The following is a 16,448-nucleotide window of genomic DNA, read 5'->3' as shown; positions in this document are numbered from 1 at the left end:
AGAGCGTGGAGGACAGGCTTCGTGTCCTCCCTATAGGCAGTGTTGTTGAGAAGACATGTTGTAGTCATTTTTTCAGGAAGAACGGCTCTTGCGCAAGAGGGGTTTTTGCACAAAAAAGGAGCCATCCACACAGCTTCTTGCGCAAAAGCCTCTTGTGCAAAAATGGCTGCTAATTAATTATGCAAATGGAATGCAGCAATAGTTCACTCCACGCTTCATTTGCATAAGCTTTTCCAGAAGAAGGCTACAGCATAGACATAGCCCTAGACTACAGACTGAATTGCCCTGTTATGGGTATGTGCCTTCAAGCAAAGAAGAGTGAACCATGGCTTCAAACTCTTCAAAACTCTTTAGCCTGCCCATGAGCAATCACAGATCAAAGGGCCCTGCGAATCAGTGTCCTGAATCACACAAGACGGGAGTGGGGGGGAGTGTCAGGAAGTGTCAGTAACATCAGAGTGGGGGAGACAAGGTGACACTGAGCATGGAGGATTCCATAAGGAATGAGTCTGTCCAGGGGTGCCCCAGGAACATAATTAGGCATTCTGTAAGCAGCCACGCACGCAGCCTGTTTTTAAGATGCACTTTCTCTGAAGTGCGTATGTTCCAAATAAACAATCCTTTGCATTGCTGTCCTTGCCCCAGCAGGAACAGAACTGTAGGGTCCAAGTTCAACTCAGCCCTCCTGAAGCAATTATGATGGCTACACAGCAGACCGCAACCTAGTACCCAGTCTGAGAGTAAGGAAATTATCTGATTCCACCCCAAGACACAACTAGGGACCTGAGACCAAGATAGGGTGCACTCTGATAGACTCTAGAGTCAGTGCCACAGATAGCCCATGTGACAATTATGACAACCGCCTGTCACTACCTTGGGCCTAGCTAAACCCCCCTTCCCGCTCTTACTCCCACAGCTGAGCCAGTACATGAGTCTTGTAAATATGCCCAGCAGCCAGTCAGCCCTGAAGAAGGAAACACATGCCCCCATAGCAATGGACAGCCCTACATTCCCACAGCTCCCCTGGGACAGGGACAGAGCACAGGCCTGGCTAGGTCAGGTCTTGTGTGGAAGACAACCCAGGTTGCTTTTGGGGGGGAAATGGGAGCTTGAAAAGGGGCACTCTCTCCTTGCAGCCGGTGCACAGCACTAGGAGCAGAAAGCCTGGAATTGAATCCCTGCATTACTCAGGTCAGCATGGGATTGTGTTACACAATCCACCCCCTTGCTTCCCAGCTCAGTCCTGTCTCCATCCTGATCCACCAGGCTTGGGAGACATCAAGCCAGTCACTTTAGGCCCCTGGATACAAGGTAGGCATTTCCCTCTGGCTCACACTGTGCCTGCCCTCTCGGCCACATGAGCCAGTGACGGAGGGGCCTGGAAGCAGCACCAGAAAACATTGCATTCCTGCCTACATGTTTCCATGCCCAGAGCACCCTTTCCCCTGCACTCTACTCCATCCGGCTTTCAGCCCTCCAGGCTGCAATAAGGTCATCTGATGATGTCATGACTCCTAAGCCAGTCACAGTTTTGCAGACTCAGGCAGGCATCACTGTGTCAGTGACTCTGGAAATAGTCATGGCCCTCACTGTAGCTGATGGGAATGGAGGGTGCTAAACAGTTTACAAGCTCCCACTCAACATATTTCTCAGCTGCTACCTTTCTCTTCCCTGTCATGTTTTGCAGTAAGTAGAAGGGCTCCAGGCTGACTTGCCTTTGAATGCAATCCAAGCTTCTGGTGAAAAAGGGACCCTGGGAGGGGGACAGCATTGCAGCCCCATGCAGCTCCTTTCTGGCCTGGCAGAACACACAGGAACACCTGCTGCCCCCTAGCTCTCCACAGCAAAAGCCTTTCGTTGCTGGCCCTGCTCCTGCAATAGTATCTGCCACTCCATCACTTAGACCCAAGGCGGGTCCTAACCAATTGGTGACCCCAGGCAATCGCCCGGCTCGCCCGTAGGGTTGCCAGATGGTTTAAAAAAAAAACTGGACAAAAATTTGTCAAGCACACACACAAAAAAAAAAGGGTTGGAGAGTAACCAGGGAAACCTGAGGGGAGGATTCAGAAGGTGGGGCCAAAATGTAGTCACAGCCTGCCCCTAAGACCGGCAGTGTCCACCAAAAATGTGTGCTATGCTTCTGGGTGACACTCCCCCTCCCCCAGACAGTTTGGTAATGCGTGCCTAGTCTGCTTGATGGCCCATCAAGGACCATCAGCTATTCAGTGACCCATTGAGAGAAGGCAAGGGTTATGCCTTAAGACTCAGCAAGGAATGTAGGGGCATGTCTATAGATAAAACCCCAAGGCTTCCAGGTCATATGCTAGGCAGCTTGTATTTGGGACAAAGGAAGTACAAGCCTCATGGTTCTACTCTGTGCTGATTGGGCCCCAAGTGGGGTATTGTGTCCAGTTTTGGGCACCACATTTCAAGAAAGATGTGGAGAAATTGGACAAGGTCCAGAGAAGAGCAACAAGAATGATTAAAGGTCTAGAAAACATGAGCTATGAGGGAAAACTGAAAGAATTGGGCTTGTTTAGTTTAGAAAAGAGAAGACTGAGGGGGGACATGATAGCAGTTTTCAAGTATCTAAAAGGATGTTACAAGGAGGAGGGAGAAAAATTGTTCTCGTTGGCCTCTGAGGATCGGACAAGAAGCAATGGGCTTAAACTGCAGCAAGGGAGGTTTAGGTTGGACGTTAGGAAAAAACGTCCTAACTGTCAGCGTGGTTAAACACTGGAATACATTGCTTAGGGAGGTTGTGGAATCTCCATCACTGGAGATATTTAAGAGCAGGTTAGACAGACAGCTATCAGGGATGATCTAGACTGTGCTTGGTCCTGCCATGAGGGCATGGGACTGGATTCGATGACCCCTGAAAGTCCCTTCCAGTTCCATGGTTCTGTGGCAAAAGGAATACAAAAGTCATCTGCATCTTCTCCATCTTGTTTTCAATCCTGCTTCTTACCTCTGAACAAACTTTGATAGAAACTGAAGCTCTGACGAAAGGACCGACTGACCAATCAAAGCTGGGGATGTGTTCCAGAGGGATCTTTAGGCCAGCAAACTGCCCAATACTACTTTGAATCTGATATATGTATTCTGAAGTCCTTATATGTATATGACTGCTTTGCCATTTCACATATCTTCTTTCTTTATAATAAAGCTTCAGTTTTCAACACGAAAGGATTGGTCGGCAGTATGTTATTTTGGGTAAGTTCCAAACCTATACTGACCTGGTAATGTGGCTGGCCAATTGGGGTCAGAAGAACATTTTGTACATGTTAACAGTTTTAAAATAACTTCTCACTGCACTAGACTTAGGTACTGATTGGCGCCAGAGACTGGAATGCAATAAAGGGAGCTGTGTGATTTCTTCTTTCGCTTCTTGATAACCAGTGCGGGGATCAGAAGTACAGTTGGTAACTGGTTGAGGAGTCCAACTTCAGTGTTCCCCACCAATCTTGGGAGTATCTGCTCTCCCTTTTGCAGCCTGCCCTGATCGTGGCATGTCTAGTGAGGGCCGCCTCAGGCACCCCCCTGGTCATACTGAGAGCCATTGAACCAAACTGTAAATCCTATATTTGATGGAAACCACTTCAAGCCAACAGGTCTGGCAGGACCCTTAGTTCCAGAGCCTATGGTGGGAAACCTGGTATTGGGGATCATGAGGCAGTGACAGTATGGGACAGATTTGGATAGTTCCACAGAAGTGCTGTTCAGGGCCTTTGCCCCATGTCGGCCTGGGCCCAGCTAATGCAAAAGGCCTGACTGCGGGATGGTGCTGCGTGTTGGGATGCTGGAGTCCGGAGTAAGAACCCCAGTACTTTGCCTGGGCCTCTCTGCAGGAATCTCCCCTTTAATTCCTAGAGGTGGCTGGTTCGCTGCTCATCTGTATCACCTTCTCAGCAGCCCATAGTTGCCATCCTGCACCAGTTCTATGCCTATAGACCTCTTGTGGTTTTCCCCACCCTTGCTGGTTCTTTGCCCCTCAACCTTATGCAACCCCCACTCCACTTGTACCCAGGCTGGTCCAGCCAGATGGACTCCCCAATTGCTGCTATGCTGCTTTTATCCTGCAAATGCCACCATTCATCTGCTCTCTGTCGTGGCCACCAGAACTGCTCCGCAGTGGCTGAACAGCTACTAGCTCCAAGCATCATCTGGCCTTGGAAACACAGCCTGTCCCTGCCCTGTCCCCCCCCGCCCAGCCTTGCCAGCATGTTGCAGAAGTACCTACCTGGGGAACACACATTTAACAGGAAAAGATAGAACACGATGTAAAGCCTGAAGTGGAAGCCAGACACATCCAAACTGGAAATAGGGTGTAAATGCGAAGCCACTGGAACAACTTACTAAAGGTTGTGGGGTCTTCTCCATCACTGGCAATTGTTAATTCAAGCTTGGCTGCTGTTGTAATAGCTGTGCTCTAGGCATTATTTGGTGGAGCACTATAGCTGGTGCTATACAGGAGATCTGGCTGGTTGGTCACAATGGTTCCCTCTGACCTTGGACTCTATGAATTTGTGTAAAAGCAACTGCCCTCGCAGCCGAGTGGAGCACTCAGTGCATGACTAAAAACGGACTAGCCCTGTCCTTGGTGCAGAAGGGTCCAGACACCAGGGTTCCCCTGCTAGAACCCTAATGCCCAAGCCCAGGCCTTTCAAGATTCACATCCCTGGCCTATGGGTGCAACGGGCTGTGGGCACCAGTGCCAGTATCCCCATAGTGCAGTGGGCTCTGTACTTATCCCTGTTTCTCTCTTCATTCCATTTCAGGGAGGAGTTAAGTGCTGGGTTCTTTCCTCCCCTTTTCAGCCACTCGATACCTCCTCAGGGATGTCACTAGATCCACACCATGCCCCCTGGCTGCATTAGCTGAAGTGTTGCCCTTTTAAAGTGCCCGGCACCTGGCCAGACCCCTCCCTCCCCCCGGCCAGCCGTGGGTGGCTGAGCGTGCAAAGGGCCAACATGTTTGCACACAGAGCTGTTCCGTTTGGCTTCTCTCAGCAGCTGCTGCAGGGGTGACAAGGGCGAGAAGATTCATTTCCAGTCCCCCGCCCTGCCTCAGAGAGAGAAATCAACATGCCTGCTTATTAGTTGATTTAAGAAACCTGACTGTGAGCTCAACGAGGCCCCAGGGAAAGGGAGCCCAGTCCGGGGGCAGGTGCAGAGCATCCAGCCTAGTCTGCCTATGGATTTGTTCCTCTGAGGCCAAGCTGTGGGGAAGCCAGGGGCACTGTGTCGCCAACACCAAATGTGTGATGCAGTCAGAGTCTGACCTTGAGCAGTGCACCAGACAGAGCTCCTGGGAGCAGAGATCCTGCCTATCCAAAGAGACAGGATTCTGAGTTAAAGGGGACAAACAGGATAGTGTCCGACAATCCTGAGCACTACCATAGCTCTGCCCTTCACTTTGCAGCCCCTCTGGGGTGGCTCAGAATCACTGCACCCACTGGCAGAGGTGGACGCTGCCCCTCACAAATGGTAAGCCTGGCCGTGGGGAGGGGAGGACCAGTAATTCCACATTATGAAGGATTTTGAGATTTTAAAATTTGGTTTTGTTCTGATTTGGGATGAAAAAAAATCTAAATGCTTTGGGAAACAGAATTACTTTTCTCTGTCCAGCACCACTAAACCCAGCTACCCAGAACCAGGTACCTCCAAAGGAGCCAGGAACCTGACAGCCCCAGCTCCTCAGTAACCTGTCAGTTAGTGAGCTAAAGAGTCTGGTGACTGAGCTGGCAGGAAACCAGGCAGGTTAAACTGGAAATCAACTTGGTTTCCAGCAAAATTCATCAACTGAGCAGTCTCTGTGGGACTTTAATTTTCATTATCCGGCAATTTCCAACAAAAAAAATGTTGTCAATTTTTTTCTAAACAGCTCCAAGGCATGACTCCCAACCACTACTACACTAAATATTAACTCCTTCAGGCAGGTCTACACTAGGAAATTATTTCAAAATAACTAAATTTGAAATAATTCCCTAAATAACAAAATCAAAATAAGCTTATTCCCCAAGGAAAATAGAGTACAGATTTTGAAATAACCAGCCAGTTATTTCAAAATAATGGGCTTGGTAGTGTGGATGCTCTGCTTATTATTTAGAAACTAGCCAATTAGCCCGTCATAAGATGGGATTTTCAGGTCTTCTCTCCTGAGCGCGCTCTCTCTCTCTCTCTCTCTCCTCCTACTGCCTCCCCCCCTCTCTCTCAGCTCTCCTCCACCTCCTGCTTCTCTCTCCATCTCTTTCTTTCTCTTCTCCCTCTCCTGTCTCTCACTCTCCCTTTCTCTTCTCCTCCTCCTCCTGCCTCTCTCTCCCCACCCCCCTTCCTCTTCCCTCCCTCCGTGGCGCTTGGCTGAGTGCTGCCTGCTCAGCCAGGCTGCCGCGAGGGAGGGGGCGGGACGGTGACGTACAGGGCCAGGGGGAGGGTCCATGTACATCACCGCCCTCTGTTCCCCTCCCACCCCGGGGGAGCCCAAACAGCCCCTTGCACTGCTGGCTCCCCCGGCGGCCTGGCTGAGGGGCGCAGCACTCAGCTGAGTTCCACAGCAGGAGGGGAAGGGGGCAGTGACGTACACGGCCCTGCCCCCTGTCTATGTCACTGCCCCCCCTTCCCTTCTCCCGTGGCGGCCTGACTGAGGGGTGCACCACTCAGTGCCACAGTGGAAGGAGGAAGAGGGTGCGGTGACGTACACAAGGACTCTGGCTGAGGCCAGGGGCTGCATCTCCCCCGCCCCCGCCAGGTCTGCTTCCTGCCCCCCTCCTCCTGTCCAGCCCCACAGCCCCCGATCCCACCCCAGCTCTGCTTCTCACCCCCTCTTCCTGCCAGCCAGCCCCACGGACCCCCGGACACCCTCCCCCGCCAGCACTGCTTCCCTCCCCCCTTCCTCTGTGCCCCCCCATCCTCCCCTCCAGCCCCACAGCCCCCAATCCCTCACCCGGTTTTGCTTCCGACCCCCCCTTCTGGCCAGCCCCGCCCCTCTTCTCCTCACTGCATGGCGCACTGTGGCACTCCTGCTGGGCCCAGCTGAGTGGCGCTCAGGTGGGCCCCGGCAGGGGAGCAAGCGGCGACAAGCAGCCCCTTGGGGCCCTTTGCTGCCACTTGCTCCCCCGCCGGGGCCCAGCTGAGCGGCGCAGCACTCAGCCAAACCGCCAGGGAGGGAGGGGAAGGGGGGCGTGGCGCTGACATGCACAGCCAGGGGGCGTGGCTGTGTACGTCAGCGTTAGACTCACAGACAATGGGCTATATATACTATATATGTGATGAGGGAGTATATTTTGAAATCACTCTCTAGTGTAGACCAGGGCCTAGAGTTTAAAGCTGGAAGGGACTATTAGATCATCTAGCCTGACTTCTGTGTATCACACACCATTTCATTTCATCCAGTTACTCCTGTACTAAGCCCAATAACATGCATATTTTGTGTTTGACTAGCACATAACTTGCAGAAAGGCATCCAGTCCTGGATTTGATGAGGTAGCAGCCTGCTTGGAACTTGGAAGGAGGTGCAAAGATTGCAAGAGGGAAAAATTTGGAAGAGGCATCAAGAAGCCAGTCTGTGTGCACATGGGTTAGAATGGCAGCACCTCTGAGCCAATAACATGGTCCAGTCTTGTTGGTACCAGGGCTGGCCCGACGTAAGTTGGCGCCCTGGGCAGCTACCCGACTAGCCCGCCCCTTAGTCTGGCTCTGGTTGATACCTACCATATAGTACATGAAACATGGTGGTCGTTGACCTGGTCAATCTAATGAGATCCACAGCAAAGGACAGCATATTGTTAACAGGTAAACAATGCAGAATATCTAGAAACAGAGCAGAGGCAGCATGGAGGTACTCAGACTACTGAGAATCTGGGATTTTAAAAAAAAACACATGCAAGCTAGAACTGAGTCTGCACAGTATTGGGTACAGATGAGAAAAGGAAGCTTTTTTAATATCTCATTGGGGGGGAAAGATGAGAAATGAGCGAGACCCAATTGCTTGGAATAATGCCCAAAATACTAGAACGGCTGATAAAGATGTTTGATCCCCGACAGAATGAGGCTGTAGACAGAAGCTGTCATTTACCAAAAGCCAAAAAGCAAAAAAGGGAATAGATATTAGGTTACAGAACTGAGAACTCTGGCATCCACATTTTACTTTGGAGACATTAAAGATTTCTTATTAAAAAGAGGCAGCATCATTTGTGGGACATGCAATTCCATCTTACCAAGAGATTGTAGAAAGAATCAGCTTTAATCCTAGAGGAATACTTCCAAATAGCAAGGGCAGCTGAACTGTCTAGGGAAAGATCAAAACAGTGACAGCCACCAGTGCAGAACCAATAAACAGGCTCATGCAAAGAAACCCAAGAACAAGACAGAGACAGGCTGACCAAGAATGCAGGTATCCTGTATATATATTATGGAAAGCAATCCAAAAGGCAGAAATGAAAATGCCTGGCATAAGGGCAACAATGGTAGAGGTGCATGAGAAATAGAACAACTCCTATATCCCGATACCGCAGCTATTCTAGGAAGTGCATGATGTGTTTGAGGACATAGAGCAAAGAGGAAAGCAGTGACAGTGTGACTTTATGCAGGGGGGCAAACTACCGCCTGCAGGCCACAGCCAGCATGTGCAGCTAGCCCCTGCTCCTCCACATCTGCCTGCCCCCAGCATCAGTTCCCGCAGTCCAGGTGCTCTGGGTAATATGGTCGGGGGCAGGCATCGGAGAGGGGTTAGATAGGGGGTGGGGTTTCTGGGCGGAAGTCAGGGGTGGGAAGCGAGGCTGGGGAGTTGAATAGGGGGTGGATGAGGTCCTGGGGCAGCAGTCGGGTCGGAAAACAGGAGGGGGTTGGATAGGAGGTGGTGTTGCAGGGCATATTCAAGGGGTGAGGAGCAGGAGTGTTGGATGGGGCAGGAGTCTTGGGGTGGTCAGGCAGTGGGCAGTGGGGGGGAGGCTTATGAGGGGGACTTGGGCCACACCTGGGGGAGGGGCAGCTGAAGTGCCAGCACTTGATTGCTTCCCAGACTCCCCCAGCTTCCTACCAGCCCTCAATACAACTTCCCTACCGTATGGCCCGCAGGCCAAAAAGTTTGCCCATCCCTTCTTTAGCACAGTGGTCACCAACCAGTAGCTTGGGATCTACTGGTAGATCTTGGAACCTCTGACAGGTGATCCTCACTGGTTTGGCCAAGAGGCTACCAAGTGCTGGCACTTCAGCTGCACCTCCCCCTGTTGCAGCGCACGTCCTGCCCTTTGCCTTGGAGCTGCCTCCCCCACCCCCAGGAATGGAGAGAGAGGAGGGGTGCTGATGTTAAGGTGCCCCTTCTCCCACCCTGTATCCTATCTCCACAGAGCAGAGAGGGGGCACAACAGGACTTGGGATGGACTTAACTAGCTGCTTTTGGAAGTGGTGCAGGGCCAGGGCAGGGGTGAGCCTTAGCCCCAATGCACCACCACCAAGGAGCCACCTGAGGTAAGCAGTGCCCAGTTGGAGCCCACATCCTGAAACCCTGCCCCAGTCATGAACCTCCTCCTGCACCTAAGTCCCTGCCCCAGCCCCCCTGCATCCAAAAACACTCCCAGAGCCTGCACCTAGAACCCCCCTCCAGCTCTCCAACTGCCTGCCCCAAGCTTCGCTCAGAGCCCCTCACACTCTAAATCCCTTAATCCAAGACTAGAGCCTGCACCCAACCTTTTCCCCCGCTTGGTGAAAGTGAGGGACGATGGAGTGAGCAGACATGGGGCCTTGGAGAAGGGGCATGAAGGAGGTGGGGGCAGGAGTATTTAGGTTGAGGTAAATCTTGGATTGCACTTAAATTCAAAAATCTTGGATTGCACTTAAATTCAAAAAGTGCTTAAAAAGGTTGGAGACCCCTGCTTTGGCAGATCCAAAGGCTCCCAGCGTGCATGCACTGCAGAAGAAGGCTGCCAGCCATTTAACTGCCATATTCATAACTATGTTGTTAGATCAACAAGCAATTTGATTCCAGATGGATTCTGGAGCCAGCTGCAATGTAATCCCAGCAGCACTGGTAAGCAGCAACATTAGATGAGGTAAAGAAATGTGGAGAAATGAGGCCAACTGCTTGTGATGGGCAGTCAACAAGAAACTCACAGAACAAGAAACGTTACTGCTTGCGGTTTAGTGTGGTTGACATGTAGCAGTACCACTCATGGCTAGAGTCACTATCAGAAACCTGTGAGTCCCTTCAGCCCCAACGGTTGACATGCAGTGATGCCGCATGGGAATGGTCAGAGACCCAATAACAGGCATTTGCAAGAGTCAAGAAAATCACAAGCAATGTGCTAGTCCTGAAGTGCTACAACCCTACAGAGCAGCTAGAGCTACAAAGGGAAGCTGACAGGGAAGCCTAAAAGCAGCACTGAAGCAAAGCTTGCCACCCATAGCATTAGCTAGCGGAGCGCTGACAGACACCGGAAGCGGTAAACTCGGGTAGGAAAAGAGCGACAGGCTGTGATCTTTGGAATGGAATGGTTCCAGTTCACTGCTGAGCACCATGAGGATGTGCAGTGTGATTACAAGTCATTCGTTATAAAGCATCATGAAAAATCAACTGCTGAGTGCACCCAAGTGAGTATAACATGCCACTGAGAATACAGAACTGTAAGTTCCTGCCCAGAAAAGTCACTGCTGGTGGCAGATACTGTGAGATGGAAACAAACTCCGGTCATCTGAAGAAGTGGGCTATGCTGATACCATCTACATGTTTTGTTTGTCTTTAAAGTGCTACCAGACCATTGTTGTGTTTTCCTGTACAGACAAACTTAGCTGCCCCCTGAAGCAGACTGTGAGATGGGTTTACCTTCCAGACTAGAACATAGTTGGCTCTGTGGAAAGGAAAAGTGACTGTAGATTGCCTTTGCTTCTCTGATGGGCTGTCCCATGCAATCTAACAAAATAGACATGATAGGTACTGCAAGCAGTAGAATGACTCCAGGGTCGGCCAGAGAGAAAGGAACAAGTGCCACAGGAGGTTCCCTCTACTCCCAGGTGAGGGATGAGCTGCGTGTGCAATACAGGATTTTGTTTAAAGCAGACCAAGGAATAACCCCACAGATTTAGGAGCTGACACACGGTTCATGCCTAAATACAGAGCCAAGGCTGAGAGTCTCAGCCAGGGAATCTACTGGCGAGGTATGCATGCCCATTTGTGAGCATGCATGGAATAGTGCAAGGTTACAAACAGTATAGTGATCAACATAGGTGGCACGTGAGTCTTTCATTTGGGGATACTACTCCCAGGAGTGTCGGAAGCTCCATAGAAGCCCAGACTGTGGCCATGTCCCCACCACCCCCCAGGCTCTGCTCCTCTTCCTGCCCAGTTCCCCTGCTTCCACCAAAGCAACACTCACTACTTGCTCCTTTCTGCCTCCTCTAACACAACACTTGCCCTTAAAGGGAGGGGAGGAATGGAGCAGGGCCATGCTCTGAACATTGGAGGCCCTCTCTCTTCTTGGGAGCTTCCAGCAGTCCTAATTCCAGGGCACAAAGAAAGCAAGCCAGTGCACCTCCAAAGGGATGTGACCTGCAGCTGACATTTGGTCCTGGCATAGCCAACCTTTTATTTTGGGGAAGCTAAGTCCTTGTCTCACTACAAAGTTTTGTTGATAAAATTCATGTTAACTTGGAAAAAATCGACAAAACCAAAATCGCCAAAGGGTGTTGATGCTTGCTCTCTCTGTTGACAGATCATGTCCACAATGGGGGCACCATCATCAACTGAGTGAGCCATGCACTGTGGGTACATATTTCTCAGTGCCTGGCAACACCTTCTGTCACTAGACATTGTGAGAAGGTGGAATGGAGCATGGTGCAGCTTAGGTCTGTGCTAAACATCCTGTTATGTACTGTTGTGATATGACATGTCATGTACCTGTCTCAGCTCCTTTCTCTTCACTCTGAAATGAGAAGTGTTCTGATCATAACTCTTTTCACCTAAAAACCACAAGAAATGTGTCCACACAATCCTATGGGCCAATTGCAGCGGTGACGGCACAGACTTCTCTCCTCATATACTGGTCAGATTCAAAGAGGGAAAGGGTTTGGTTTGATAGCCAGCCCACGTAACCTGGGAAGATGCAATCAGATCACTTCATGCAGATCCAGCAAGCAAGTATAGAATTTAAAATTCCCAGGACTTCTAAGGGGGAGGAGTGGATTGTTGTTTACTAGGATGCAGGGCAACTGAGGTCAAACTGTTGACCAGATCAGTCAGCATGGGCTTTGTGGGACACGTCCTGGAAGCCAATAAAAGTAATAAAGGCAGGAGTGGCATCTAAGCATGCTGTTTATCAACAATAAAGGGAGGAGGAAAATATCTCTCATGGGGTGGAAGTTTTTTTATCACCAGTACTGGTCATTTTTCCCAACAAAAGTCACATTGTAGTGAGTATGCACTCACTTTTTTGTCACTACAAAGTTTTATGTAAAAAAATTGCTTTTTGGTGTAGACATGGCTTAAGCCTGCTGAAGCTTCTTATTCACACCATCCATGGTGATCAGCAACAGAAGGAGCCTATGTAGGCTCATGACATCCCTGTAAGGCAGTGTTCCTCAATGGTCCATGGAGCCATTCTGAGAGAGCTGCTACCGGGCTGCTCCAGTTTGTTTACTTACCAGCATGACTCAGACCACTGATTCCTGCAGTTCCCTTGGCTGCAAACGATGAACTGCAGCCAATGGGAACTGCGCGGCTCCATGGCTGCGGAACCAGTAAGTAAACAAACCAGAGCGGCCCGGTAGCAGCTTTCTCAGAGTGGGTTCGCGGGCCACTTTGAGAAACACTGCTGTAAGGTAAAAACAGACCTGTTCACTTTTAACGACAGGAGCTACATCGTCACAATAGGTCACTGCTCTAACTACTGGGAGGTAGATTATCTGGACCAGTGTTTCTCAACTTTTTTTTGAGTTGTACTTCTTTAAAAAAAAAAAAAAGTACCCCCAGTACCTACAGTTTTCAGACACATGCATTTTTTTCTACCATTGCAACACATTTGTTTAAACAACTTAATTGTAGCCGGGTAGGTGGTGAAATTTTTGGATGTAAAAAATACGAAAATAACAAAGAGCTGTAAAACTTAAAACAAAAATTCAGTTTTCTCCAAATTTCAGTTGTGTTAATGTACCCCTGCCAGACTTCTCTCAAGTACCCCTCAGGGTACTCGTACCACTGATTGAGAAACACTGATCTGGACAACTGATTCAGGCAAGAACAGCAATCAGTTCATATGAGGCAGTTACAGACTCTGGAGAGCACAGGCGATGAAACTGAAGACAAGTATGGAATAGTAGCAGACAGTTGTCAGGCGCAGACAAAGAGACCCAGGGCCAGGAGCAGAAGGACAGTCATAGAACGAGTTTTTGCCATGAGCAGTCATAAACTAGGTATATGAGCAACACAGGGGACCAACAGCACAGCACCCAACAAAAAGAGCAGACCGGCAACAGGGTGGAAGCAAGTGCCCGTACAAACAAAACTGAATGCTCTGTGTTGCCCTCTGCCCTGCCCCTTCCCTGAGGACCTGCCCCGCCCCACCCCTTCTTTGACCCTCTACCCCCACTCACTCTATAGCCCCTTCTTCTGTCGCTCGCTCTCCCCTACCCTCACTCACTCACTTATTTCACTGGGGTGGGGCGGGGGTTGGGGTGTAGGAGGGGATGACAGCGGGCATTGGTTGGTGCTGCGAGCTCTGTGGTGGGGCCGGGAATGATGGGTTCAGGATATGGGAGGGGGCTCTAGGATGGGGGTGGGACTGTAGGTTGTGGCATATTGGAGGAGCTCCAAGCTGAGGCAAGGGTTTGGAGTGCAGGAGGAGTCTGTGTCAGGGGCAGGAGGTTGGGGTGTGCCAGGGGTATGAGTTCTGGGATGCGGGCTCTGAGGTGGGTAGAAATGAGGGGTTCTGGGGGGGATATAGGGGGTAGCGGGCTCTGTCTGGGAGGTGCAGGCTCTAGGGTGGGCTGAGCATGAGGAGATTGGGATGCAGGAGGGTGCTCTGGGTCAGCTGAGGGGTTCAGAATGAGGACAGGGACTCAAGACTAGGCAGGGGAGTGGTGTAGACGGGGTTCGAGTTGTGGGCTCTGGGAAGTGCTTACCTACGATGCCTCCTGGAAGCAGTAACATGCCCCTCAGCTCCTTGGTGGAATCCCGACCAGGTATCTCTGTGTGCTGCCTCTGCTCACAGGTGCCATTGGCTGCAGTTCCCAGCCAATGAGAGCTGTGGAGCCAACACTTGGGGCAGGAAGGGGCAGGGTGTGAAGCCTTCATGGCTGTCCCTCTGCCTAGGAGCCGAGAGACATGTCACCATTTCTGGGGAGCCACACAACTCTGAACCAACCAGACTTCTAATGGCCTGGTCAGTAGTGCTGACTGGAGCTGCCAGGGTCCCTTTTTGAAACCCTAGCCCCCCCACCCCATCTAACTTCTTGTCAGACCTAAAACTCATCTACTGACTCCTGCCCAACCTGGAACCTAGCTACCTCCTTCCAGCCCTTTTGCTCTCCAGCCCCTGTCCCCCAGCTGCCCACTGGCACCCTGCAGGTGGACTCTGGGTGGAGTCTCAAGCAGGAAGAGTGCCTGTTGTAACCTCTTCTCTCCCACCTAGGGGCCCCGCTTATGGGTTTTATTACAAGTGAAAAGGAGCCACAGATTGGAGTTAAATGATGAATAAATCTCTATTTCTATCATAATGCAATGGCTGCAGCGCACAGAAACTGCTCCAGGGGGTGTGCTCCACACAGCAATAAGACATGCCTTTATCAGGGAAGGGGTGGGGTAGTTGGGGATGGGAGGGGTGGAAGGGGCTCCCATTGCTGATCCAATGCCGGGGGGAGAACCGGTGCCTGGAGGGAATCGACACCTGGTGGGAGGTGGAGGGGAGTGGCACAAACTGGGAAATGAGTGGCCTGGGTGGGTTTGGCACCCAATGGGAATCAGTGCCCAGTGAGAACTGCACCTGCAGGGCATGTGGCACCCAGAGGAGAACTGGTGCCTGGCAGGAACTGGAGCTCGGTGCTTTCAAACAGATCTTGCCACAGCTGTTATTTTGACAGCCCCTTTCAATGGATTTCTGCCCTGTTGGAGGCTTGTTGCAGGGCCGTGGACCCTGACCATCCTATGGATGGCGTCCACTCCCCTAGTAGAGGTTCTCTAGGGCGCCACAGCCTGCTCCTCACCATGCCAGTTCTCCACTCTCCAGGGGCTGTTGACATATTGCAGGGCTCCGCTGACAGGGCTGCGCTGGGCAGGATCCAGGGCCAACAGGCTCCGCAGCATGTGGGTGGCCTCAGCTGTCAGGCGCCTCCAATGTCGTGGCAGGTCCTCAGCCAGCCCCGACTCCTGCCATAGCATAAAGTCCTCAAAAAAGGGGTCAGCTGGCAGGCTTTGCTCCCAGGGGAAGTAGCCGGTCAGCAGGCAGAAGAGCATCACACCGAAGGCCCAGGCATCCAGGCTGGCATCAATGGGCAGGCCCTGGGCATTGGTGGTGTTGCTCAGCTCTGGAGCAGTGTAGGGGATCACCCCTGCCACTAGCTTGAGCCGAGTGCCCTTGGGTCGGGTGAGCCCGAAGTCAGTCAGCTTGATGCACTTGCACTCAGGGTCAAAGAGCAGCACATTCTCGGGCTTGACGTCTCGGTACACCAGCCCCCGGCTGTGTATGAACTCCAGCGCGCTCACCAACTGCTTGGCACACTGCTTGGCAGCTGGCTCAGGGATCCCGTCCTGCCCAGGGACAGAGAGAGGAGACGTTGCAACCCACAGTGCCATGGCAGCCTAGCCAGACAGACAGGCACCAGCCAGCGTTGCATGTAGGGGAGACTCTGGCACTTCCTATGTTGAAGTTGGGTGCTCTAAGGATATAGCCATTCCCCCGACCTAATAGGACAATACTCTGTGTCCCATTCCCTGCCCCTCCTCAGCCAGTCGCATACGCTGGGGATGGATCGGAGCTGGTGCCTCCTAATGGGGAAAGACCCTGTGTCCCTTTCCCTATTCCAGCACCCCCTAAGCCTGCTAGTCCCCTATGGATTGGCCGGATGGGAGCTAGTGCCTCCTTCAGGAGACAGCCCCATGTCTCATTTCCTGTGCTGGAGCTGTATTGATGCTGAGTTCCAGTTCCCCTTCCCGTGGGGTAGCACTCACCCGTGGCTTGATGATGGAGATGAGGTCTCTGTGCAGTGCGGGCTCATAGAGAAAGCCATAGTGCTGGCTGGACTCAATGGCAATACCAAACATGCTGATGATGGCAGGATGGGTGGCGAGGGAGAGCGCCACGCAGTACTCATACAGGAAGGTTTGTAGCTTGGTGTGAGCTTTGGGAAGCAGCTTGAGAGCCATGGGCGTCCCTGAGAATGTGGGAGAGAGATTAAGTTCCTCTTGAAGAGCAGCTCACAGCATGGCCAGACAGGCGGGGCATTGGGCAGCCATGGGACATGGAA

General features: G+C 51.6%; 1 protein-coding gene across 6 annotated transcripts in view; it reads right to left on the bottom strand.

Moving 5' to 3' along the window:
• Positions 1 to 6,967: 6,967 nt before the first annotated feature.
• The window catches only part of LOC102461020 (serine/threonine-protein kinase SBK2-like), a 28,977-nt gene continuing 19,496 nt past the window's right edge, over positions 6,968 to 16,448 (bottom strand). For all 6 annotated transcript variants that reach the window (XM_075921481.1, XM_075921483.1, XM_075921482.1 and 3 more), the window contains 2 exons: positions 16,153 to 16,355; positions 6,968 to 15,732 (listed from right to left, as the gene is read on the bottom strand). In XM_075921481.1, coding sequence (XP_075777596.1) covers positions 15,163 to 15,732; positions 16,153 to 16,355 — 773 coding nt within the window. In that variant the 3' untranslated portion in view covers positions 6,968 to 15,162. The remainder of the gene's footprint in view (positions 15,733 to 16,152; positions 16,356 to 16,448) is intronic.

This window comes from Pelodiscus sinensis, chromosome 2 (genome assembly GCF_049634645.1).
Source record: "Pelodiscus sinensis isolate JC-2024 chromosome 2, ASM4963464v1, whole genome shotgun sequence".
Classification (NCBI taxonomy): Eukaryota; Metazoa; Chordata; order Testudines; family Trionychidae; genus Pelodiscus; species Pelodiscus sinensis.
The sequence above is the reverse complement of the archived record's forward strand: the minus strand, read 5'-3'. Positions and strand labels throughout refer to the sequence as shown.